This window comes from Lathyrus oleraceus, chromosome 3, assembly GCF_024323335.1.
Source record: "Lathyrus oleraceus cultivar Zhongwan6 chromosome 3, CAAS_Psat_ZW6_1.0, whole genome shotgun sequence".
NCBI lineage: Eukaryota > Viridiplantae > Streptophyta > Magnoliopsida > Fabales > Fabaceae > Lathyrus > Lathyrus oleraceus.
Window position 1 is genome coordinate 176,846,427 of NC_066581.1, and position 27,063 is coordinate 176,873,489.

The window sequence follows — 27,063 nt, forward strand, 5'->3', positions numbered from 1 at the left end:
TCTCAAAATCTAACCCAGGCATGTTTTGATAGGACCAAGCAAACACATTTGAATAATCTCGAAGAAGATCAATCAACCCCTTCTTAACATCTGGACACAGGCGAGACCCAATCTTGACTTCCTTCACATCATCCTCGGAACCCAAGTTGACTAGCTCAATCTGCTCTTCGAACGACTGAATGGTCTTTTCATCTTGCTCAACAAGACGAGATAATTCATCACTCACCTCTACATCACTTTCCTCCTCGGCCTCAAACATAAGGAATTCAAAATTTGGAGAAGGAGAAGGATCATTGTATTCAATGGGGTTAGGAACCAACCTGCATAATGATTTGATATTTTGATTTTAGAGAAGTGAATTTGTGACCAAATATTATGCAGATGGACAATTATATTGTTTATTTATGTTTTTTTTGTGATTACCATTTTCAGAATAAAGCAAAAAGTAAAAAACAAACATCATAGATGTGGATGAATAGAATTAATTTCATTAATGATCAAATTGAAATGCCTAAACAATGTTCACTTCTCCCTTAGGCATAGGAGAAGGATTTTTTTAAAAACATAAAAGTAATTACTTAGATTGATGCAAAATAATAGGAATATCAACAACAATCCAATTGTTGCACGTCTTTCCATGCGTTACAAAGTTGGTGCAGTCTTCCTCTTCGTCCTCCTCTAGCACGGTAGCTAAGTGTTGTTCATTGTCATGAATGAACCCTCCGCTACATAAGCTAAGTTGCATATCTTCAGATCTAATAGTTGATGATCCTTTCTAGAACCCCAAACCAGTTCTGCCCTTGTTGTCGGAGACCTCTACCATGTTCCCTCGCTGATCAACAGTTCCTTCCTCAACAATCTTCTGAGCATCTTTTAATGAGGACATAGGTGCCCCAACTCTCTTTTCAGCAGCAATAGATAAAGCTTGGAACGGAGTTCTAACATCATCCTCATCCTCAACATAAGAGAAAGATGACAAATGGCTAACCAATAGCGCCTTCTCTCCACCAACAATCACCACCTTGCCATTCTTGACAAATTTCAATTTCTGGTGCAACGTGGAAGTAACAGCTCCCGCCTCATGGATCCATGGCCTTCCCAACAAGCAACTGTAGGTCGGGTGGATGTCCATTACTTGAAAAGTAATATGAAAATCACTTGGACCTATCTTGAATGGAAGGTCCACTTCACCAATTACTATTTTGCCTGAACCATCAAAGGCTTTGACAATTACACCGCTATACCTCATGGGTGCTCCTTGATAAGATAGCTTCGACAAAGTTGACTTTGGAAGCACATTCAGTGACGACCCGGTGTCAACAAGCACGTTCGACAAAGCATCTTCCTTGCATTTCATGGAAATATGCAAAGCCAGATTATGGTTTCTGCCCTCCTCAGGGAGTTCTTCGTCGCAAAAGCTCAGATTATTGCAAGAGGTGATGTTAGCCACAATGTGATCAAACTGATCCACAATAACATCATGCTCTACAAACACTTGTTCTAGAACTCTCTACAGTGCTTCTCTGTGCGCTTCAGAATTCATCAACAGAGATAACATTGAGATTTTTGAGGGGGTTTGGAGCAGTTGCTCCACCATATTGAACTCGCTTATTTTGATTAGTCGGAGTACCTCATCATCATCATTGGTTTTCAAATTGCTGGACTCACCAGACTTATCTTTTGAACAGCCAACTGGATCTACAATAGGCACTTCCACTTTCTTATCAACAATTGATTCTTCTTTATCCTTTGGGAACACCGGCCCAAACACTCGACCACTACGGGTCACCTTTGTAACATCAACAATGCCCACTACTGAACTGGTCATAGGTAACGGGACCTCTTGACCATCCTTCATTATTGTATCATTATACTGATATGATGCAGCTTTATCAGATGAACATGGGACTGGTCCCGCTAACCATATTACCAACGACGATACTGATCTTTGACTGTTGCTATTACTAGAGTCATACTGGATTACCAACCGCTCTTATTGCTTGAAAACGGGCACTATGACATTAACAACGTCATCTACATGAAGGGATTGAACAATTTGGATCATGCCTTCATCCATCAGTCGTTGGATGTCCCTTTTTACAACTTCGCAACCCCTTAGGTTAACACTACAAACAACACAACCATCATGGTCGTGCTCACATTCACTTACCAAACAAATATCCTTATGCATCTGCACTAAGGACCTCCTGATAAAACGTACATCAAAAACTTTGAATTCTCCAGGACAACCGTCCACCATATTCATAGAAGAGTTCCCATGGGCGGGGAAAGGGTTTTCTTTCACATTTGGCGCACGGTCCTTGAAGGACACCATACCACTCTTCATTAAGTTTTGAACCTCATACTTCAATGGATAGCATTTTTCAATATTATGTCTGGGTGCTCCTTGATGAAAAGCACAACGGAGTTTAGGTTTGTACCACCAAGGAAGTGGTTCTGGAATCTGCGGTGGGTTCCTCGGTTGGATTAAGTTCTTGAGATCATTTCGGTAAAGTCAATGGGGGCACTAGCAATCATTCGTTCATAGTAAAATGAACTCAGAGTTTTCAATAAGATCTTTGTCATCTCTTTTTCCTCCAAAGGAAGAGTGATCTGGGCAGCCAATTCCCTCCATCTTTGCGCGTACTCTTTAAATGTCTCTTTGTCCTTCTGAGACATAGACCTCAACTGGTCTCTATCGGGAGACATTTCCACATTATACTTATACTTCTTGACAAAAGCCTCCCCCAAGTCATTGAAGGCGCTAATGCTGGAACTGTCCAATCCCATGTACCAATGGAGCGCAGCGCCGGTCAGACTATCTTGGAAGTAATGAATCAGCAGTTGATCATTATCAGTCTGAGTAGACATCTTGCATGCATACATTACAAGATGACTGAGAGGACAAGAATTCCCCTTATACTTTTCAAAGTCATGCACTTTGAACTTCACCGGGAGCTTGACGTTGGGCACCAAACACAACTCGACAACACTCTTCCCAAACAGGTCTTTACCTCTCAGCGTCTTCAATTCCATGCGCAGCTCAAGAAACTGATCTTTCATTTCATCCATCCTCTCATAAACATCCGGACCCTCAAACAACTTAGAATGATAAATGGTATCTTCTACGCGAGGCAATGTGTGCATAGGTGGCACGGACATGACCGGGATAGATGCCAACATGGAAGCAAAAGTAGGCGCAAAGCCTTCAGGCACAAAGTTGGACGACATTCCCCACGGGAATTCGGAAGGCATATTTGGCGTGAAGTGGGCGGTAGCAGCAGGAATGGTAAAGGTAACCACCTCTAAAATAACAGTCCTCACAGGAGGAGTTGCAGGTGTTGGAGAAGATTGACTCTGAGCAGCAAGAACTGACTCCATCATGGCAGTCAGGCAGGCGATCTCATCCTTCATCTCTCTGTTCTCTTGCTCCAAATGCTCCATAATTCTCAGATGATTGGCTCGGGTATTGTACCGGTGAGTCAGCTTGGCTAAAGCACAGAAGAAACACCAATCAGACATCTGGCGAAAACTTGCTTATGCAAATGATGCATGAAATGCAATGCTTGATTATTTATTTTTGTTTTCAAGGAACTTATTATATTATTTGCAAATATATATATTTAAATGGAAATTGCAACAGATCTCGGTCTCAAAAGAAGCCTTCATCTGAGTCTTCTCGAGGACAAGTTGGTCAACAATCTTCTTCCGAGCAACGGAAGGTTGAGGCATGCTAGAAGATGAAACCTTTGGCTCTCTCTGTCTCTTCGTCACTCGGTCTTCAAGTAACTCAATAAGTGCATCTTTTTCCTTAGAGTCCAATTGCAACTCTTCATGCTTCTTGCTCAAAGCACGAAAACGTTCTTCCCACATATCCTTCTCTTGCTTCATCTTGATGAGCGCGTCTTCCAACTCCTCTACATCTTGGTTAGGGAGAGTTAATGGCTCAACCACAACCATATACAAGGTGTTTCATAAGGATAAGACATCTTCAACTCCAAATCTCTCTTTTTCACCCAAAGAGTGTAAGCTTTCAAAGCTACACAATTGCGCGGACCAAGGTCGGATCTTCCTTTCCTATGACCATTATGCCAAGCATGCACAATCTTCTGCTTCAAATGTTGGGGATCTTTACCCTCTTGATAGAAAATACCTTCTAACAAAGTGTTATTAGGTTTGTCTCTGAAGGGGAACCCATGTTGACGACGAGCCAGAGCAGGGTTGTAGTTAATTCCTCCTTGTGTATGAATGAGAGGCACATTAGAGAATTCACCACAACTATCAATAATCTCCAAACTTCTTAAAGACGGATCATACCAAACTATATCATCATTAGTGAGAGACATAAGTCTCTGAGACCACCTTAGACATTGTTTGTTCTTCATAAAAGTAGGCGTATGAGGCAAGTGCGAAATAAACCACTTGTACAGAAGAGGGATACAATAGACAATTGTTCTACCACCTTTATAATTCCTTAGATGCAAAGAAAAATACATATCACCCAATAAAGTAGGCACAGGATTCCCAATAAAGAAAAGTCTAATGGCGTTAACATCAACAAAATTGTCAATGTTAGGTAATAAAGCTAATTCATAAATGAGCAACAAAAAGATAGCTTCAAAAGTGTCCAGACTACTAGCTTGAGCAAAAGTAGTAGCTTCCTTAATGAGGAAATCAGATGGCAACCCAAATAACTCTCCTTTCTTCACCCAATGAGCCTCTATCTCAGACTTCTTCAAGTGAAGAGCTTCAGGGATAATACTAGATCAGGGAATCTCCTCCAATCCACTAAAAGACACTCTACTAGAAATAGGTATCCCCAAAATATGAGAATACTCCTCCAAGGTAGGCACAAGCTGAAAATCTGGGAAAGTGAAACAACGGTAAAGAGGATCATAGAACTGCACTAGCACACTCAAGAGTCCTTCAACCACATCAGTAGACAAGATGGATAGAAGCTTCCCATGACGTTGTTTGAAGTCCATGGGATGTAATACAAAAGATGCTAGCTTCCTTAACTCTTTCTAGTCGGGACATCTGAAACTGTACTTCTTAGGTATCCTTCGTCCACAATCCAGAGTCTGAAAATATTTGCGAATGATACCTTAGTTCCTTGAAATTTTCATGTGACGAATGTTATGATGCGCATGAATGCATGAATGCAACAATCACAAATAAGGGATCACACACAAGGAAAACAAACAAAGGTCAAGGGATGAATCAAGTCATTGTCAAGATCAATCATCCATTTTGGTGGATTATGGTTTTCACCTTATCGACACTGAAGTTCCATTGATATTGACAAGATTTGATTGGATCAACCAAGAATCAAGGGTTTGTTGTAAGTCACGAGCATGGAGTCTGGGTAAGAACCATCCCAACAGAGTGAACTAAGGATAAAACCTATAGATCATGTTCTAAAAAGTTTCCAGAGTCTTAATTCCATCTATCGGATATTACAGGTTAAGATGACTGACTCATCGACCCATAATATTCTCAAGAGAAACTCGTCTGAGTGTAGTATCGCGTAACAACTGTTATCAAGTCTACACTTGAACAATTTCTACACTACGTCCTAAATAGGCCAAGAGGTGGTAAATGTTTTATGGTCCTTAGCTTCTCAGACCCAAATTAGAGATAGTAATGCCTAACCACAAATACTTGTGTGATATTACCAAATCCAAAAGAGTCTCCACTGAGCAGATGGGTCTCAAGCCAACTTGTTAAGGACTACTCCACACAAGTCGAACATGACTATACCATCCTCCTATCTTAATTGCACTCCAGTTCGGGTTAGAACTTATCTCACCACTCAGAGATCACCAAGCACAACAAGCAGATTATATCACACATACATACATATAAACATCACATATATACAAATTTATACACATAAAAAGTAGGCTAAACCCACTGGAGACTACTCCCCAGCAGAGTCGCCACTTAATTTTTGTAGCGGTAAATTCATGATCATCAAGCTATGGATAAGCTAGAGATCAAATAACAAGAGCCGCCACCGCGCTTTTATTGTTTCCAAGGGAAAAGGGAAACAAAGTATGAACAAAACCCAAAAGTAATAAGTTTTCAAATCAAAACTAATAAAATGTCAGAGATTACAGGTAAGGAGGTTGGTTACACAGAGGGAAGGTGTTAGCACCCAAAGTGTCCTAGGTACTCCTAGGGAGCCCTTTTTGTATGCATATGTACTTGGTATAAAGTGATGTTTACAAACAAATAGAATGGGTGGATGAGAAAAGAATTCATTAATTATATTTTTGTGTTTGACAAGACCTTCGGTCTTGTGCCTACATACCAACATAAAAATGAGGGATTAAAACCTCGTAGTTCATGATACAAATTTCAAAGTGGATGCATTGCTTTTTAACAAAAATTGAGTTTGAAAGGAACAAAGGCCTAAAAATGGTTTGAATGTGTTAGTTCTTTTTGGATTTTTGAAAGTTTAAGTCAAGTATAGTTAAGTCTATTTACAAGTTTGATTTAGAAAAGAAGTTTGAAAATGCAATGGCATAGGGCCAAAGTTTTTATATTTTTTGCAAAAGTGGTCAAAGTTTAGAACAAAATAAGTTCAATCAAAGAAGGTTTTGAAAACGAGAGGGAGAGATTTTGAAATTAAAGAAAGTGGGGGTAAGATGAAGAGACTATCCTATGTATAAAATCAAAAGTTTAAAGTTGAAAAGATCTGACTAAATGGGTAGCAATCCAATAGACAAGAATGTCAATAGAAACCAAGAATTCTCTTGGACTTTTAGAATCAAGCAACACACAAATGCACAATTATATTAATCTTGAAGAGCAAAGGCATCAAATAAAGATGGCCACACCCAAGCTTATCCATTCCATGATCTTCTTCAAAATAGCCCATGTAACAGATGAATTTCACAAGTCACAGGTTCAAAATAACAGCTTCACAATGATCATGTTGCAGATGATCTCAGAAGGATCTTGATTGATGTATCAGATGAAGTTTCGAATTGCAAGCACTTGGTTTCACAATAAGTTGGCATTGGCCAAGTCCTTTAGCATAGGAATATTGCCTAAATTCTAAGTCCATTTGTCCAAGATCAAGCCAACAGTCCACACAAAAGTTTTTTAGGGTTTTTGTTGTTATTATGTACATTAATGGTCAAAGACCACACAAACAAACAAAGTATACACAAACAAAATATATCAAACAATATGGTCCAAATGGACAAAGTGAAAATTTCATTAACATAAACAATTAGAATGATATGAACAATGGCAAATGTATAAAAGCTAGAATTAAATGGAATTAAAGTAAAGGGCTTGAAATTAAAAGTTTGTAGTTAATAGGTTAGAAGTTAGTATTATTTTGCTTTTGCTTTTCATTTTAAGACATTCTTTCGAGAACACTCAACCCACTTATCACAAGCATGGGTCCTTGTACCAAGACATCTTCCAAAGGAAGGAAAAAAGGCCAAGTTTCCACACAATACCATGAAAGAGGGGAGACTTACAATCTCACTAACTAGAATGCTTATGCCTTTTATATCACAAATTTAGCGCTACGTTAAGCAATCGTAATTGGACTTATGTAGAAGTCACAACTATTTGAGACCGGGCAATAGAATTTTGGTGTTAATGCATGTTAGAGACATAGTATAATAGACTATGCTCGTGAAACATACCACACACGAAAAGAATATGAAAAAGGTGTGGCCTAATCTCATCCATACTCATGCTAATTTTTCAATCGACTAGCCTTAGGATTTTGAGATATCATAGGCCAAATGGAATGAATGAATGAATGAATGAAGAAGGGGAATGAGATGAAGTAGGAGGGGAATAAGTGAAAACATAAATTGGTCAAAGGAGGACTTTTACGAAATTAATATCATTCATTCATTTTTGGAGATGGAATATACATTCCATCCATCCCCTAAATCCAATGATATTAATTTGACAAAGTCAAATCAACCTTGACCAAGGCCCAACAACAATAATCAAACTCAAACAAGTCATCACAAGTGGTCAACAAATTTAATTGGCATTTATTCAAATTAAAAATACTAAAATAAGGCATTTAATTTAAATATGGTTTGTCCAATTCCTAAAACCACATCAAAACACCAAAGAAATGGCCATGAGATTTACTATAGGTCAAACAAACGTGGACCACTTGATCTCCCTCATTAATTGAGGTGGCAGATCAAGTGGTCACAAGCGCGCAATCCACGATACGCCTGAGTCAGCTCGCCACAAGAAAGGTAATTCAAACCAACGTACGAGATTATTTCATTTCAAATGGATCATGTGGCTCTGAACACGCTAACTCACCACCGGAGCTACAACTCCGATCTCCTTCTCAGGCGAGCCTCGCCGGACTGGTTCAGTCATAACCATCACCAAAAATAAAAAGAAGGACATGATTTCAAAGGAAAAATGGCACTGAGCACGAATCTGACCTCAATTTATCCTAACTCCAAGTATATTAAGAGATACATGGAATTGAAATTTGAGGTACATGAACTGAGTTGCTTTGATTTGGCCTCAAAGCAACTCAATCTTCTTGTCTATATTGGTAGGACTTCAGACAACCAAAGAATCAAGAGAATTGAGCAAGATTGAGAGAGAATTGAAGAGATTAAAATTTCTGGAAAATACCTTCAATGTAGGTCTGGATTCAGCTGTTCTTACCTTGGCTCGTGCTTGATCTCACTCCAAATGCTTGTAGAAGAAGAATTGAATGCTCAAAAGGTCTTGAATCCCTGGAGTTTTGAATCTCAAAACAGTGAGAATTCAAACTCAATTTCAAGTGAAATTCTCAGGATTATCCTTTGGAATGAGAGGGTTAGAGGTTTGGGATCAAAGCTGGCGTGAATGTGTATGAAATTCTGAGCATATGAAGCTCTATTTATAGCCAATTCAATTGATATTTGCACACTTGAAGTGAACTTCCAAAATTAGCAATGTGTGATGCATGAGTGCATGGGCGTGTGCAGGCCCATGAAATCACTCCATTTGATCCATAATTGAGTGTAAGCAAGGCTGAAGTCATGTTGGAATGCTAGGCAATTGTGCATGGATGTTTGAAGTTCAATCTTGCCAAATGATGATACCATGTTCAAGCAACGCGCAACCTATTCATTTCTTGTCTAAAATGAATGAACTTGGACTTTTTGGAAAGGTTAGATCAAGAGGAACAACTTTAATGTTCCATACTTTTCCATTTGGAGCCTGGAACTTGAATAATTTTGAGGTCGAAGTTTGGAACTTTGAACATATTGAAAAATTTTCTAAGTGTCAAGCCATATGTCTCAATATTCCACCTTGCTTAGCTTTTTATGTGAGCTTCAAATGAGAAAAGTGTCTGCATCAAAGTTGTATCTCTTTCAAATATCTTAAAAATGGTCACCAATTTCATGTCATTTGGATTTGAAATGATAGAGTTATGCATTTTTGAATTTTGGAAAAATCACTTGATCAATGGTATAGGTCAAAAGTGACCTATAATGTAACCTCATATCACATGCTCATACAAGTTGAATTTGCTCTCACTCCAAACATAAAAGTTGAATTAGACCTCTTTAATTTGAGTATTAAACTTTGAAATCTTTCATCTCATAAAAATTGAGCAAGTTATGGCCTTGGGAAGTTGACTTTCAAATTAGGGTTTAGACAAAATGACCTATAATGTTTCAACATAGAAAATGATTTTCCAAGCAAAACTAGCTCTAGGTCTGAACATGAAATTTGTTTGTAATGTCATTTAGAGTAAGTTTTATCTTGAAATCATTTTCATATGGTGAAAGGTGTAGGAGATGTGGTATAGGGAGACCCAGTTTTGATCAGATGAATTCATCTGGCCAACCACCATCAACCAACTTGCTAATATTCAATTCTCTTGACTTTCTAGGCTCATGGTAGATCATATACGTATAATATGGTGAATTTTGAAGTGTACCTTGAGAAATTTGATCAATTGGTGAGATAGCTTGTTGGAGAAGTTACTCAAGATACCCAGTCAAACTAGGGTTTCCAAGGCAAATCACCCTCAAACTGTTGAAGAAAACTTGATCAATATAACATGTAGAGATCATTGGGACTCATATATAATGTTTATGACCATCCTTGAATCAATCCATGGTTGTGCTCTTTGTCATGAGGGTCTCAAATCCTAGATGTGAATTTGATAGATCAATGGAGATCATGCCCTACTTACAAAAGAGTTAGGCAAATGCAAAGACATATTTTGGGTATTTTGGTTAGTGAAATGATAAAATACAAGTATGATACAATTACATAGTGCTTGGTGATCTCTCCCAAAACAAACCCGATGAAAAAGGTGGAAGGAGGATGCCAAGGTATGATCCCAATGCTAATGCATATCATGGAATTACATGAAGGATCTTAAGGTGAAAATTGGGGTCTTACAAAGGGAGAATCTATAGCACAAAGAGTTATGACCGGAAGTAGAATATGCATCGACTATAGGAAACTGAACAAAGCCACTCGAAAGGATCATTTTCCTTTTCCTTTCATTGATCAAATGCTTGAACGATTGGTTAAGCATTCCCACTTCTGATATCTAGATGATTATTCAGGATTCTTCCAAATTCTTATCCATCCTGATGACCAAGAGAAAACAACCTTCACATGCCCTTATGGTGCATTTACTTATCGACGAATGCCATTTGGACTATGCAATGCATTCCAAAGATGCATGATGCCAATCTTCGTTGACTTTATAGATGACATTATGGAAGTCTTTATGGATGATTTTTATGTTTCTGGGATAAGCTTCGAAGGATGTCTATCAAACTTTGAAATGGTACTTGAAAGATGCGTAAAGGTGAATCTCGTCTTGAATTGGGAGAAATGCCATTTCATGGTCCAATAAGGAATCGTGTTAGGACACGTAGTATCTGATAAAGTAATTGAAGTATACAAAGCTAAGATCGAAATCGTAGAGAATCTTCAACCTCCGAAAACCGTACGAGAAATACGAAGCTTCTTAGGACACACCAGTTTCTACCGACGCTTTATCAAAGATTTCTCAAAAGTTACCAAACCACTGACTGGTTTATTAATGAAAGATGCTGACTTTATCTTTGATGAGAAATGTTTAACAGCGTTTGAAAAATTAAAAAACATCTTTAATCACCGCACCTATGATGCAACCACCTGACTGGAGATTACCATTCGAAATCATGTGTGATGCGAGTGACTATGTCGTAGGCGCAGTGCTAGGACAAAGAAAGGATAAAAAACTTCATGCAAACTACTATGCAAGTAGAACATTAGATCCTGCCTAAATGAACTACGCCACCACTAAAAAGGAACTCCTAGCCATTGTGTTCGCTTTAGACAAATTACGTTCTTACTTAGTAGGAGCGAAAATCATCATCTATATTGATCACACTGCTATTAGATACTTGCTAAGTAAGAAGGATGCCAAACCAAGACTCTTAAGATGGATCCTACTCTTACAAGATTTTGACTTAGAAATAAAAGATAAGAAGGGTACTGAGAACGTAGTAGCAAACCACTTATCACGAATCGAAAGGAATAAGCCTGAACAAATTCCAATCAATGATGATTTCCCTTGCGAACGACTTATAGCCCAAATGGAAAGCGACATGTCTGAGCTAACCTTAAATGATACCGAAATAGAAGAATTCGTGGAAGAAATTCATACGAATATAACTCTACCATGGTATGCTGATTTTGTCAACTACCTAGCTGTTGGAGCACTTCCACGGGACCTATCATACCAACAAAAGAAGAGATTCTTTCATGATCTAAAACAGTACTACTGGGATGAACCTCTGCTTTTCAAGAGAGGCGCCGACGGTATTTTCTGTCGATGTGTTCCTGAGGATGAAATAGATGATATAATCTCTCATTGCCATTCCGCTCCCTATGGTGGGCACGCAAGCACTTCAAAAACTTATGCTAAGATCTTGCAATCTGGCCTCTTTTGGCCTACTCTATTGAAAGATATCTATAATGCGGTTATAAATTGTGATCGGTGCCAACACACTGGCAACGTTTCAAGATGCGACGAAATGCCACAAACAGGCATCTTAGAAGTGGGAGTCTTTGATGTGTGGGGGATTGACTTCATGGGACCATTCCCGTCTTCTTTTGGTAATAAGTACATATTCGTAGATGTCAATTACGTTTCAAAATGGATTGAGGTTGTAGCTTCTCCGATAAATGACACATGAGTAGTGATTAAGTTGTTCAAGAACATAATCTTTCCTAGATTCAGTGTGCCAAAACTAGTAGTTAGTGACGGTGGCCCCCATTTCATATCAAATATCTTTGGCAAACTTCTTCTGAAGTATGGAGTCCGACACGGTGTAGCAACACCGTATCACCCACAAACCAGTGGGCAAGTCGAATTTTCGAATAGAGAGATCAAACAAATTCTAGAAAAGACTGTCGGAATATCTAGAAAAGACTGGTCATCTAAACTAAATGAAGTTATGTGGGCATATAAGATGACCTACAAGACCCCAATAGGGACCACAACCTTTAAATTAGTCTATGGTAAATCATGTCATCTCCCTGTGGAGTTAGAACATAAAGCTTATTGGGCAATTAAGACCCTAAATCTAAATTATACTTCCGTAGGCGAGAAACGATTTTTAGACATTCACGAATTGGAAGAACTTAGAATAGACGCCTATGAGAATGCCAAGATATACAAAGAACGAACCAAAAAATGGCATGATAAACGTATATCTAGGAAAGAGTTTAATGTCTGCGACATAGTACTACTATTTAATTCAAGACTCAAGCTTTTTTCGGGAAAACTTAAATCTAGGTGGTCAGGCCCTTTCCAAATTACAAAATTTTTAAAAGCGGTGCGATGGAAATCAAGGGTAGAAATAGTGAACCGTTCATGGTAAACGGGAAGCGATTAAAACATTATCATAATATTGACAATAGAGACTATTCAAATAGTCTAAGACTTATAGAGTTGCCCGCTCAACCCCAAAACTGATATATCACAACGTAACAGCCCTGTGACGCTCATCAAGGATCCAGAACGCGCGTTCTGTTTCCCTATTAAAACAGGTGCACTTCTCTTCTTTTTTTTCATCTACTCCTTCTGTTTCCTTAACCATCCCACTTACACCACTTATTTCTCCATTAACCCTTCCATCGCCTCCTATTTTAAGCAAGAAACAAGTGAGTTCCCTATAACTCCCGAAACCCATCTCTTCCACCAAAACCTAAATTTGCAATTCGCACACTCAATGGCCCGTCAAGAGAGACCTGCTCCCAACCTTTCAAATATCATATTCAGAGAGGGAGAAGCCGGCGAACGACAAAGAGACAACTACCTTGTGTTCTATCAACATTCAGTCCAACCTACGAGGTACGTTGATAATGACTATCTGATAGAGTTGGGGCTATCAGATGGCTTGGGATGGATGCTAAACACCTCTGGTTTGATGCAGCTCTGCACCAACCCACAACCAACTTATGAGGCGTTGACCCTGGAATTCTTGAGTTTGTTCTCCTATATAACACCTCTCGGTGCAACTCAGTTTCTCACCGGACTCGCCATATTTAGAATGTTTGGCATCAAGTATTCCTTGAACCAAACTCAAATAACGTGAATACTTGGTTTTTGACATGGAGATGGAGTTCACTGCTGTATCCCTAATGGATGGTCGGAAATAACATTTGGAGTATGGCACATCCTTACCAACGTGAACGTCAGAAGCTGGGATGCGCTTAAGGTAACGTACATTCACAACCCAGCTATCAGATATTTCCACCTAGTCTTAGGACAAACGGTCTTCGGAAGAGTCAACAACCATAAGGTAAACTCTAAGGAGATTTTATTCCTTCACATTGTGTTCACTCCGGTGGCGTTCAGTGCCACCCCATTCTCGTTGGCCAACATCCAGGCTGCCTCCATGAGAGGCAACACGACATTCTGTTTTGGAGGAATCATCATCTCCATAGCATTAGGCCTGGATCTGGGGGATAGGCTCACCAACTTACTTGCCTTGCCGGACGAGTTCCTCAATATTGACTATTGTCACTCCTCACACCTCATTAAGATCAGAGACAATGGGAGATACCACCCTGTGGTTCGGAATAAGATAGTTCACTGCATCATTATGCCTAAAAGGAATCATATAGATCCGCAGAATATGGCAAATTGGATTTTTGATATGAATGCTCCTGAGCCCAATGAAGAAGATCCTAATGATAATGGAGCCGATGAAATTGAAGAAGAGCTGGATCGATAGGTGCCACAACCACCTCTTGAGCATGCTGCAGAGACATCTTCCTGAAGCCAACGAAGAAATGAGCATCGACCCGCCACCATGGAAGACATCTATGCTGAGATGTTGCGACATAACTAGAGGATGGAAGAGTGCCAGACGAAAATGATGCAAGCGATCCAGCAAATACAGAGAGATCAACATGACTATGCAAACTGGCATGACCAAGGGATGGTGGAACTATCCGATGAGATGAGTGCCTTGACATATCGTGTTGGTGCCATCCAGGAATACACGCAGCATGTGAGGTTGGACCTTACCCAGCGTGGTAGAAGTGAACGCGCACGAGCAAGAGTTAGAGCACGCAGAGCCCAACGTCATGGCGAAGAGTAGCGATCCTCCTATTTCTCCCCTTTTCTCACTTTATTTTATCGCATTGAGGACAATGTTGTGTTTAAGTGTGGGAGGGAATCCTTGTCTTTCCTTAATTTTTTTCTATTTTTAGCCATAACAAAAATTTTGTCTTTCGTTTATTTGTTCCTATCTAATCGTTCATTTATTTCTATCTAATTTTCCATAACAATATTTTTTGTTTTTATGTTAAATGCATACCTTACGAGTATATAGGTTGTCTTACATAGGTTCTGTTAGGAAGCTGAGAAAAATCTAACAAGATTAATATCGTCCTGACACCTTAGATCTCTCACTTTTGCGAGATCAGTTTGAATACCAATTATACCGATACCTTAAGTCTCCGTTCTAGATTAACCCCTAGTAGTTTATACTTGCAGTCATCACCGTCTTAAAAACAAACCATGTGAAGAGCCGATGAATGTAAGTGATTGATGCCTACGAATTAAGAAGATCCTTCATACTTTTGCTATCGAGAAATTGAAAATGCACCATACAAACGGTTGCAAGATATATAAAAGGAAAGAAAAACCTGTTGTCGGTTGGTTCAGAGGTACCTGGTACTGGACTCGATAGCGCGAACTACGGTTTGATCCCCCACAACCTTTAAATGGGATATATAAAGGGTTACCACACTAGTGTACCAAACCCCGTGCTAAAAAAGGATCAAAGCCACTAATCGGCTACTTTACTAAGTGCGTGTAAAGGCAAAGGGCTTAATATGACCGCGCTAGAATGAAATTGGGTGAAATAGGAACAAGAAGCATTAGGTTGAGCTATAATAGCATGATTCGAACTGATTTGTACAAAAGAGAGATCTATGTTAATGCTTATTGCTTGTGTCGTCACTGTATCTTTAGTGTTTTACTTGAGTATTTGTCATTCTAACGGAATACCTAACAACCACGTACAAATTGGAAATGTGTCATGTATTCGCGTTTAACTAGAGTTTCGAATTTGAGACTGACTGTTTTCTTGAGGACAAGCAAAGATTCAAGTATAGGGGAGTTTGATAAAGCAAAAATACATCGTATATTTGCCTTGATTTACATTCAAAAATCGTACCATTTTCATTTATATTCCGATTAGTCCGTAAGTGTTCGAGTTATTTTTGCAGGTATTTTAATTCACATGCTTAAATGAGCAAAGTATAGAAAAGGAAGGAAAAGAAGAAGAAAAAGAAGAGAAACAGTAGAAAAAACCAGAAAGTATAAATCTTGTGCAGGTGACGACCGTTACATGCCCCGTCACGATCGTCATACCCTGGGTGTGACGAACGCCACATACCCACCACGACCGTCACAAAGCCAAAGGCAGCGTAATGAATTTGTCAACAAAAGTGATCCACACGCCCCATTTTTTGCTCCTCGACCCACTTTCCCGTGAATCTCTCATTCAACCAAGTCACCCTTATTTCTCTCAACTATGAAGACCAAATGGATACTATAAAGGATGGAAGTTAGAAACCTATGGGCACATTTGTTTTGAGCCCGCCAAAACCAAACTCTTAAGCTATTTTCTCTGCATTTATTTTTCACTGCAATTTTGTTTTCTATTATTTTTATTCAACAACACTGTTTTCTTTTACCGCAATTTGTTTACCATTCCGTTCAGAGCTTTGATTTTTCCATTCCCTTTCCATTTTTCGCTTAGCCAAAAGTAGTAGTTTCCTACATTTGGGAACTACTGCAATTTATTTAATTTAGTTTAACCAATTGTTTCGAAGAAGCAGAATCCTACCGACCTGTGGAGGACTGCTCAAGTACTTCAAGATTCGACATATTCGATTAATCAAAGTTCCAGGTTTTTATTCAATTATTATTATTATTGATTTATTATTAAATAATCATGTTTTCCTTATTGTTAATTTTTTTTATGTTCATCTGTGTTGGCATTAATTAACATGTCCGGCTAAACTACCGGTATCGGTATGTAAACAATTTAATTAGATGGGATTTAATAATAATCGGTGTAAACTTCTTTTCTCAAATAATCTTTTTGGCGGTGGTTTTTAATTTAAATTTAATTAACTTTGTCACGAAAGTGAGAAGCTATTTAATACGATTTCGCCACGAGAGTGGGAAATTAACTAAGGTTAGAACCGACAATCGCGAGAGCGTGAGGGTCGAACTGGATAGTAAAAACTAGGCATTGATTTTAAAAACAGCGAGAGCACTTTAAAAGCAATTAGAACTTATTTATTTCCAAAAAGTATTTTTAACTTCAAATGGGACAGCGAGAGCGTACATTCTGACTTAAAAGTATAGTCCGAGTCAATAATCACGAGAGTGTGAGAAAAAGCCTTTTAAATGAATATTTTCTACTAAAAGATATTTGATAATTAAAATATACACCGGTGACTTATCGAAACCCTGACGATTAATGCGTTACATACTGATATCCCTCTATTAATATTTTCTTAAAAACCTAATTTCCTTTAGTTTTAATTTTTGTTCAACCAAACCTCTAAAAATCATTGCCTTAGCTAAACATAGTAACATCGATATCATTAGTTTGACCATTGTTCCCTATGGGTTCGATATCTTTTAGAACTAAAACGAGTAGACTGTGCACTTGGAGTCAAGTACCCGATAGACTATATTTTATATACAGTCACGACATGTATCAACCGGTGGCCATGTCTGGCCACTGTATTCTTCAACATGCCCTCCTTTTCCTGACACGACCAGTGTCAGGCCTCCTGTACCGGGGTTTTCTGCTCCTCTACTTGCCGAAATCTCACATTTTCTCGTTCTGAGTTCCCTGATTCTTCTACCTGGACCTGACGGACAAAAACACATCTATCCTACGCATAAAATAACTAAAATATAATTAAAATATAACAATGACTGAAAATGGTTAAATATAATACTGGAAATAAAATGACTCGAAAAATATCAAAAATGCTTGCATAGTGTTTCAAAAGCCTCAGTTTCTTGTTGGACCAGTAATGAAAACTTAATGCAAATGGTGATTGATCACAACCCCAAACTTATCTCATTGCTTTTCCGGAAGTAATGTTCTAGACAACACTATGTGTCACTCCCTCGAATTCTTTATGTTTCTCAACACTGCTGAGATCATTCGCTAACGTCTTCCCTTTTCCTTCCATATGTCCTGCTTTTTCCTTGTAGGTTTTCGAACGCACTTCCACTTCACAACACCGATTCACCTGTCAGCTTATATCACATTCTCACCAATTCTCTCGGGGTTAAGTGTTTTCACTCATAATTCAGAGTATGCAATATCAACTTGCAAGTTTGAATAGTCTCTCTTTTCATATCACATACACACAACACGCACACTTTTGAGGTCTTTCGGGTTGTAACTTGGCTTGGGTTAGGGTATGGATTATTCAAACAAAAATGGGAAACAAGTGGGTTTTTGGTTCAGAGTCGATGTTACATACTGTGTTTATTTCTTTTGTTTGCTCGGTTTTTTTTCTTCTATTTTCCCACCGAATGCCCTTTTTTTCTTTCTCTCGATGATTTCCTATTTCCTTCATTTTTTTCTCTTTATTTTTGCACTTTCTTGGGCTTTGGAAGCTTTTGGGGTTTTTACCCCAAACTTAGCTTTTCAACCCAGTTTAAATGCATTAGCATGACTCTGAACAAGGTAAGGAAGTGTTTTGGCCAAGGGGTACAATTATGAGGTTTAAACAAACAAATGGATACAGACTCAAATGGGGTTAACGAGGGATATAATGATTTAGGATGGCTAGAAAGGCTCGGGGTTAATTTCAAACAATATGCCTCAGTGTGTGTATCATGCAGTGATAATCCTAGAGAATCTACGCAAATTTAGAGTGATAAAGACAAAACTGAATGTCACTCATGATGAACAATGTGTTTGGATTTTTATGACTCACCCTGTTTGGTTCAGCTTTGACAGGATCCACAGTACTCTTTAGCCTGGTGCGATTTATTCCTTACTTCGGAATGTACAAGATACTCATGTTGGTTAAGTTGTATACGTTGCGTCCGATCTTACTTTCAACAGTGTCAACTTCCTAGGGTGATCCTTCACAATAAGAAATGGTAAATGGTGTGATCCTTTCATCCACTCCCAATCGTGATCATTACTATTTCCAACCTATCAACACAAACTTGAAACACTCGTAGCATAATGTACCTTCAAACAGAAAAACCAAATCTAGAATGCACAAAAGTAAAATAACAAAATAACAAAATACTGATATAACATAACAAAATACTAAAAATAAAATACCAATAAAACACATAAAATCTCCCCCACACTTGAACTCAACATTATCCACAATGTTTGCGAACAAGAGCGAAGGAGGAAACTCACAGTACCCTACTGAGGAGGTGGTTATGGAAATGCAGCATTAATTATCGCATTATGCTGCTCATCTCATCCAACATCGCCCCCTGACAGGCTTGCTCAATTCCTTGTCGTTGTTGTTCCGTCCTCAAGTCACCTATTTCGGTTTGTACCCAGGTCAATTGGTCAGTGGACCAGGAAGATGAACCCGCCTTCTGCTGGGTAGGTTCCTGATGTGGTGGTACAAACTGCTCCTGAGGTGCTTGAGGTTCTTCTTCTTCTGCCTCCGTGTGATAACACTGAAATTTACCGTATTTTCAACTCCGATTTCACATGCATTCTAGTTGTTTTATTGTTATTTTGTTGTGTTATTACTATGTTTTTCTTTGTTTTCAGGTTTTTACTTTAATCGGAGCCCCGGTCGAGAAAAGGAGTGAAAAAGAGCTAAAAACCCTAAAATTCAGCATTTTGTACTTGTGGCCTACCCCATGGCTGGCGCCATAGACCCTGCCATGACGTGTCCAAGCTCAACTTCCCTCAACTCCCACGTTCCCCAATACTTCCACTTAGGCGCCTCAAAATGGTCTTGTGGCGGGCGCCATGGCCTTGTGGCGGGCGCCACAAGAGGAAAAACTTTCCCTCCCATTTTCAAGTTGAAGGACATCCTTGTCATTTCCATCTTTTTACTTGCTTATAAATAGAAACTCGAAATCACTTTTACAATCATCCAAACTTAGAACAGAGGCAAACTCAGAGCAACTTTGTTTCACTTAGGCATATATTTAGTATTTTAAAGTGGTAATCGCTTCGCATTGGAGTGTTACCACAATTGTGTAATCAAGTCTGTGATAGAGTCTATAATCGAGTTTGGAGCACCTTGGAAGGAAGTTAATCCTTCCACCATTTTCATTTCCGCTTTGCAATTTACTCAACCCTCCGATTGGAGCAGGTTTTTATTACTTGTCTTTACTTTTATTTATTTCCTCGCACTCACTTTACTTTTATTTATTTCCTCGCACTCGCTTTACTTTTATTTATTTCCTCGCACTCGCTTTACTTTTATTTATTTCCTCGCACTCGCACTACTTTTATTTACTTTCCGCACTCGCACTACTTTTATTTATTTTCCGCACTCGCACTACTTTTATTTATTTTCCGCACTCACACTACTTTTATTTAAATTAATGCACTTTTACTTTACCATGTGTAACTAAATTTATAAGGTTAGAATGTAAGGATCGTAATCGAACCAATAATCCGTACAATTGTTCGTAGAAGCACTTAAGGGCTATTTTAACTTTCAACTTGAGTTTTCCCGCACTTTAATTCCGTTGGGTAAGATCGAAAGCCGTCCAACGTCTTTTTAAACTTAATTGTTTTTAACTATTTCAAAAACAGTGAAAGCGCTTTGTTTAGTTCATTAGGAGATTTTAACTTAAGAAGAAAAGAGATTTTAAAACTATTTTCGGACGCGTTTATAAGTTTAGAGTCTGGTTCGTGAGAACCTCTTTTGGTTAAGAAATCCAGGTTAAAATACTTTTCAACTTAGTCAAGATACTTTATTTCTTAAAAATAGGTTTACTACTCTAACGCAATACGGGCCTTTTTATAAGTGACAATAAGAGGGTTTGATTAGGGAGTACAACTGGGTCTGAATATGCGAAAGCGACAGTTCCCGTTAAATTAGTTCTTTTCAAAGTAGGAAACATTGCCCATAAGTAGTTCTATTAGCAAGTACTTGGATTATTAAATTGATTACGTAAATTACATTCGACCCTGTCTTTATTAATTAAACTTTATTCAATACTTTACTTTTCATTGCACACTCTAAAAACATCCATTTTGATTGCCTTTGATAAACACCATAACAATAGATAACGATAGATTGACACTTGGTCTCTGTGGATTCGACAATCTTTTATATTACTCTGACTCATTCGTATACTTGCGAAAAGCACGCATCAAGTTTTTGGCGCCGTTGCCGGGGACCAATTTCGTCAAATTTCATTTTCCTGTTGTTATATCGTTTAGACTTAGGCTATTTCCCGCCGGTCAATGCGAAGAACTCACAGCACCGGAAGTTTAAGCTTAGTATACCCTCTGGCGGAACCTGAACGTTACGCTTGCGCACATTTATTCTTTCATAGAATTAAGAGAGCTATGGCCGAAGATAAAAACCAAAGACCTCTTAAAGATTTTGCTCAACCATCAAAAGAAGAACCTAGTTCTAGTATAGTAAACCCAACCATCCCAGCTAATAATTTCGAACTTAAACCATCCCTGTTGCAACTAGTGCAACAGAGACAATTCACGGGTCTCTCGACTGAGAACCCAAACCAACATTTAAAAATATTTCTTCAATTAGAAGACACTTTTAAAACCAATGGAGCTTCTCCTGAGGCAATACGTTTAAGATTATTCCCTTTTTCCCTCAGAGATAAAGCCACATCATGGTTAGATTCCCTTCCACCCAATTCCATTACGACTTAGGATAACCTTAGAAGAGTTTTTCTTGCTAGATATTTTCCCCAGAGTAAGACCGCCGTTCTTCGAAACCATATAACTAGATTTACCCAAAACCAAGGAGAATCGATGTTCGAAGCTTGGGAGAGATATAAAGAGTTGTTACGAGCATGCTCACATCATGGTTTAGAAAACTGGTTAATCATTCAAACCTTCAATAATGGACTTCACTATAACACAAAGATGACCATCGACGCTACCGCAGGCGGTGCTCTGATGAACAAACCTTATCCTGAAGCTAGTGCCCTCATCGAAGATATGGCTAAAAACCATCAATCATGGGGAGTCGAACGAGCGACAGTTGAGAAGAAGGAAGCCCAAGGAGGAGTGCATGAACTAAGCTCTATAGACATGATGCAATCTAAAATGGACGCATTAGCCCTCAAGGTCGAGCATATGTGCGTAAACCCGAATACTGTAGCCGCAGTTTCGTCAGATTGTGAGATATGTGGAGCCAAAGGACACCAATCTGCAGAATGCAGTCTATTAAACGAAACCCACTCTGAGCAAGTGAACTACACCCAAGGGAACCCATACTCGAATACCTAAAACCCTGGATGGAGGAATCACCCGAACTTCTCCTATAAAAACAATAACCCAATCCAAAATAATGCACCTCCGAGGCCTAGTTATCAAGCCCCAAGATCAAATCAACCTACGCAACCTGTGCCACCAAAGTCGAGCCTTGAGAAAATTATGGAAAATTTTATCACCGCTCAAACCCAACAAAATAAGGAGTTCATGAACCAAAACATTCATGTTAACGAATTAATTACTCAGTTAGGAACCATGGTTGACCAAATAGTTACTCATACTAAGATGCTTGAAACCCAGATCTCTCAGGTAGCTTTAAACCAAGCCCCTCAGACTACACCTGAAGGACAATTCCCTGGACAACCTCAACAAAATCCGAGAGGACAAGCCAATGCCATTACCCTACAAAGTGGGAACGCTTATAATGAGCCACCAAACCCTAGATTGAGTGAACCCGAGACTTCTCAGGAATGTACCAAACCCACGGACGAAGTAAAGGAACCAGAGGAATTTGAAAACCAGGGAGGTCGAGAGAAAGGAGAAGAAACTAAAGATAAAACTTACGTACCACCCCCGCCATATAAACCACGTATACCATATCCGCAAAGACTCAAACAAACCCAGATCAATAAATAGTATCAAAAATTTATTAATGTTATAGAAAAACTTCATGTAGAAATCCCTTTCACAGAAGCCATCACCCAAATACCTTCTTATGCAAAGTTTCTCAAAGACATCCTTACCAACAAACGTAGACTTGACGATCTGAAGCCTTTGGAATGTAATGCTATTTTCGAGGACAAATTAGCAAAGAAAGATAAAGATCCTGGAAATTTCTCCATTCCTTGCCTTTTGGGTAATCATGTCATCGAAAAATATTTTCTAGACTTAGGAGCTAGTGTGAGCCTAATGCCTTTAGTAGTTTGTGAGAGGTTAAACTTAGGAGAATTATAGCCCACTAAGATGTCACTTCAGTTAGCCGATAGATCTGTTAAATATCCTATAGGCATTTTAGAAGATGTCCCTATTAGGATAGGACAGTTATTTATCCCTACTGACTTTATTGTCATGGACATCAAAGAGGACAATGATATACCAATCCTTCTAGGTAGACCATTCTTATCGACTGCAAGAGCCATAATAGATGTCAAGAAAGGGAAGTTGACATTTGAGGTAGGTGATGAGAAAATAGAATTTATACTTTCGAAATTTCTTATGGCGCCTGTGATGGGAGACGCGTGTTATGCCTTAGATATCATTGATGAATGTGTTAGAGAATTAGAACAAAAAGAAATTATAAAAACAATTAAGTTACCATCAACTCTCATAAGGGAAGATGATGACTTTAAGAAACCCTACATCGATGATAACATTTACGAATGTTTATCACTTATCCCAGATCATATGCCATGCCCAAAGAAACCAACCTTAGAACTTAAGGAACTGCCTAAAAACCTGAGATATGAGTTCCTCGATGAAAAGATGAACCGTCTAGTTATAGTTAGTGCTACCTTGAGCCAAGAGGAAACGAACCAACTTTTAGACGTTTTACGAAGACAACCCTCAGCCTTAGGATATAATATCTCTGACCTGAAAGGTATAAGCCCATCCGTATGCATGCATCGGATTTCGCTAGAAGAAGATTTAAAACCCTCCAGGGAACATCAGAGAAGAATAAACCCTATAATGAGTGATGTTGTTAAGAAGGAAGTTCTTAAGTTACTTGAGGCAGGTATAATCTATCAAATCTCGGATAGTAAGTGGGTGAGCCCTGTGCATGTAGTACCTAAAAAGGGAGGCATCACAGTCGTGCAAAACGATAAAGGCGAACATGTAGCAAAACCTTTAGAAGGAGGATGGCGGATGTGTATAGATTATAGAAAATTAAATAAAGCAACTAGGAAGGATCATTTCCCTTTACCATTTATAGACCAGATGTTGGAGCGTCTAGCCAGACACTTTTATTTCTGCTATCTAGATGGATACTCTGGATTCTTCCAAATACCTATCCATCCCGAACATCAAGAAAAAACTACCTTCACATGCCCTTATGGAACTTTTGCCTACAGACGAATGCCATTCGGCCTTTGTAATGCCCAGCTACTTTCCAACGCTGCCAGCTACTTTCCAACGCTGCATGATGTCAATCTTTGCAGATTAACTAGATGGTATCATGGAAGTGTTTATGGATGATTTCTCGATTTACGGATTTGATTTCCACAATTGCCTTGCTAACCTTGAGAAAATCCTGGAGAGATGCGTGGAGGTGAACCTCGTGCTAAACTGGGAAAAGTGTCATTTCATGGTGACCAAAGGAATAGTTTTAGGACATATAGTTTCCGAAAAAGGTATAGAGGTAGATAAAGCTAAAATAGAAGTTATAGAAAACCTAAAACCACCAAAAACCATCAGAGAAGTCTGAAGCTTTCTTGGAGACGCTGGATTCTTTCGGCGTTTTATTAAGGACTTCTCCAAAATAACCAAACCTTTAACTGAACTTTTAATGAAAGATGCTGAATTCATTTTTGATGAAAAATGTAATGACGCATTTAATCTTTTAAAGCAAGCCTTAATCTCAGCACCCATTATGAAACCGCCCGATTGGTCGGAACCTTTTGAGATAATGTGCGATGCTAGTGATTATGCAGTTGGAGCCGTTCTAGGACAAAGGAAAGATAAAAAATTACATGCCATTTATTATGCCAGTAGAACCCTAGATGCTGCCCAACTTAACTATGCAACAACTGAAAAAGAATTACTCGCTGTAGTTTTCGCTATAGACAAATTTAGATCTTATCTAGTAGGAGCAAAAATTATAGTTTATACTGATCAGGCTGCCATTCGTTACCTATTAAGTAAAAAAGATGCCAAGCCCAGGTTACTCCGATGGATTCTGTTACTACAAGAGTTTGATTTAGAGATAAGAGATAAAAAAGGCACTGAAAATGTAGTAGCCGATCACCTTTCTAGGCTAGAACATCTAAAACCAGAACTAGTACCCATAAATGATGATTTCGCCTGTGATAGACTGATAGCTAGAGTAGAAACCATTGAAGATAATAACCTAGATCCTCATGAGCATCCCCAAAGTTCCTTAGCAATAAGTAACGTACCCTGGTATGCAGACTTCGTTAATTACCTTGCTGCTGATTTAGTACCCCCTAATCTTGACTACCACCGCAAGAAGAAATTCTTCCATGATGTGAGAAACTTCTATTGGGACGAACCGCTCCTTTTCAAAAGGGGTAAAGATGGAATTTTTCGCCGTTGCGTTCCAGAAGAAGAGGTAAATAGTATTATCGAGCATTGTCATTCTGCACCTTACGGTGGACATGCGAGCACCTCTAAGACATACGCCAAGATTCTTCAAGCTGGCCTATTCTAGCCTACCATGTGGCGTGATGTCTATGCTTGCATTGTCAAATGTGATAGATGCCAATGCACTGGAAACATTTCAAGGCGTGATGAAACGCCTCTAAGAAACATTCAGGAAGTAGAACTCTTTGACGTATGGGGTATATATTTCATGGGACCTTTCCCACCATCCTTAGGAAACAGGTATATCTTAGTAGTTGTGGACTATGTGTCTAAGTGGATTGAAGCTATAGCTGCATCCACAAACGACACTAGGGTTGTAATCAAACTATTTAAAAACTATATATTCCCTAGATTCGGAACACCATGTTTAGTCATAAGCGATGGAGGATCACACTTTATATCAAGAATATTTGACAAACTTTTAAGAAAATATGGAGTTAGGCATAGAGTAGCAACACCGTACCACCCACAAACTAGTGGCCAAGTAGAAGTGTCCAATAGGGAGATAAAACAAATCCTAGAGAAAATTGTTTCTATTTCTAGGAGAGACTGGTCTTAGAAGCTTCAAGAAGCATTATGGGCCTATAGAACCGCTTTCAAAACCCCTATAGGAAATACTCCTTACCAACTAGTCTATGGAAAATCCTGTCACTTACCGTTCGAATTAGAGCATAAGGCCTATTGGGCCATTAAAACTTTGAATTTAGACTACCTAGCCGCTGGAGAGAAGTGTACCCCAGACATTCATAAATTAGAAGAACTTAGGCAATCGGCCTACGAGAATGCACAAATATATAAAGAGAGGACAAAAGGTTATCACGACAAAAGAATAGTAAAGAAAAACTTCGATGTAGGAGATTCTGTTCTCCTTTTCAACTCTAGGTTACGACTCTTCCTTGGAAAGCTACGTTCAAGATGGACTGGTCCTTTCGAAGTATCCAAGATTCTGAGATCCGGAGTCGTAAAAATCAAGAACGAAACCTGTAGTCCATTCATTGTAAATGGACAAAGACTGAAGCTCTACGAAGGAGGAGACATTCCAACATACTACTCAAGCCACACCCTGATTGATCCACCAATCCCTACTACTACAGGTGTATAAATTCTAATCGTCAAGCTAATGATGTTAAACAAGCGCTGCATGGGAGGCAACCCATGGTTTTTCTTTCATTTTACTCTTTCGCATTTATTTACTTTTATTTTTTTATTTTATTTTATCATATTTTGCATCGAGACTAAAATTTGAATGGTTTGCATTTTCAGGATCACTTTCTTAACTTTTACAGGATGCAGGATTTCGATGATATCCACGTGGCCTATAGAGATAATGCTCAGAGAGAGCGCTACATCGCTTTGTATCAGTGCCCTATGGCACCCACATGTTACCCTGATCAGTACTGTATGGAGGCACTGGGTATCGAGCCGAGTATCCGATTCCTTAGCCACCAGCTTCACTGGGACGAGTTTGCTGACGACTTGAGTAACACCTACAGGAACCTGACATTGGAGTTCCTGAGTTCATTCGACTATGACCCATACTCTAGACCAGATGGGTATGCTGCTTTTAGGCTCTTATGAGTTGAGTACTCTTTCAGCCAGAAAGAGTTCGACGACCTATTGGATTTCCAGACCACTCCTGATGCTATCCTGGAGACACCTATGGGATATTCTCTGGGAAAGGAGGTGGAGAAGTTTTGGAGTGATATATCGGGTGGCGGAAGCCAGGATCCATCTATGCAACTATCTGATGTTATACATAACC

General features: G+C 38.9%; 1 protein-coding gene and 1 non-coding gene across 2 annotated transcripts in view; one reads left to right on the forward strand and one right to left on the reverse strand.

Moving 5' to 3' along the window:
- The window catches only part of LOC127130290 (uncharacterized), a 31,072-nt gene extending 16,817 nt beyond the window's left edge, over positions 1-14,255 (forward strand). Inside the window, exon 2 of the mRNA XM_051059328.1 lies at positions 14,064-14,255. Coding sequence (XP_050915285.1) covers positions 14,064-14,255 — 192 coding nt within the window. The remainder of the gene's footprint in view (positions 1-14,063) is intronic.
- Positions 14,256-21,470: 7,215 nt separating this feature from the next.
- On the reverse strand, positions 21,471-21,577 carry LOC127133909 (small nucleolar RNA R71). Its single transcript, XR_007807710.1, has one exon. It is a non-coding gene; the product is annotated as a small nucleolar RNA R71 (small nucleolar RNA).
- Positions 21,578-27,063: the final 5,486 nt, after the last annotated feature.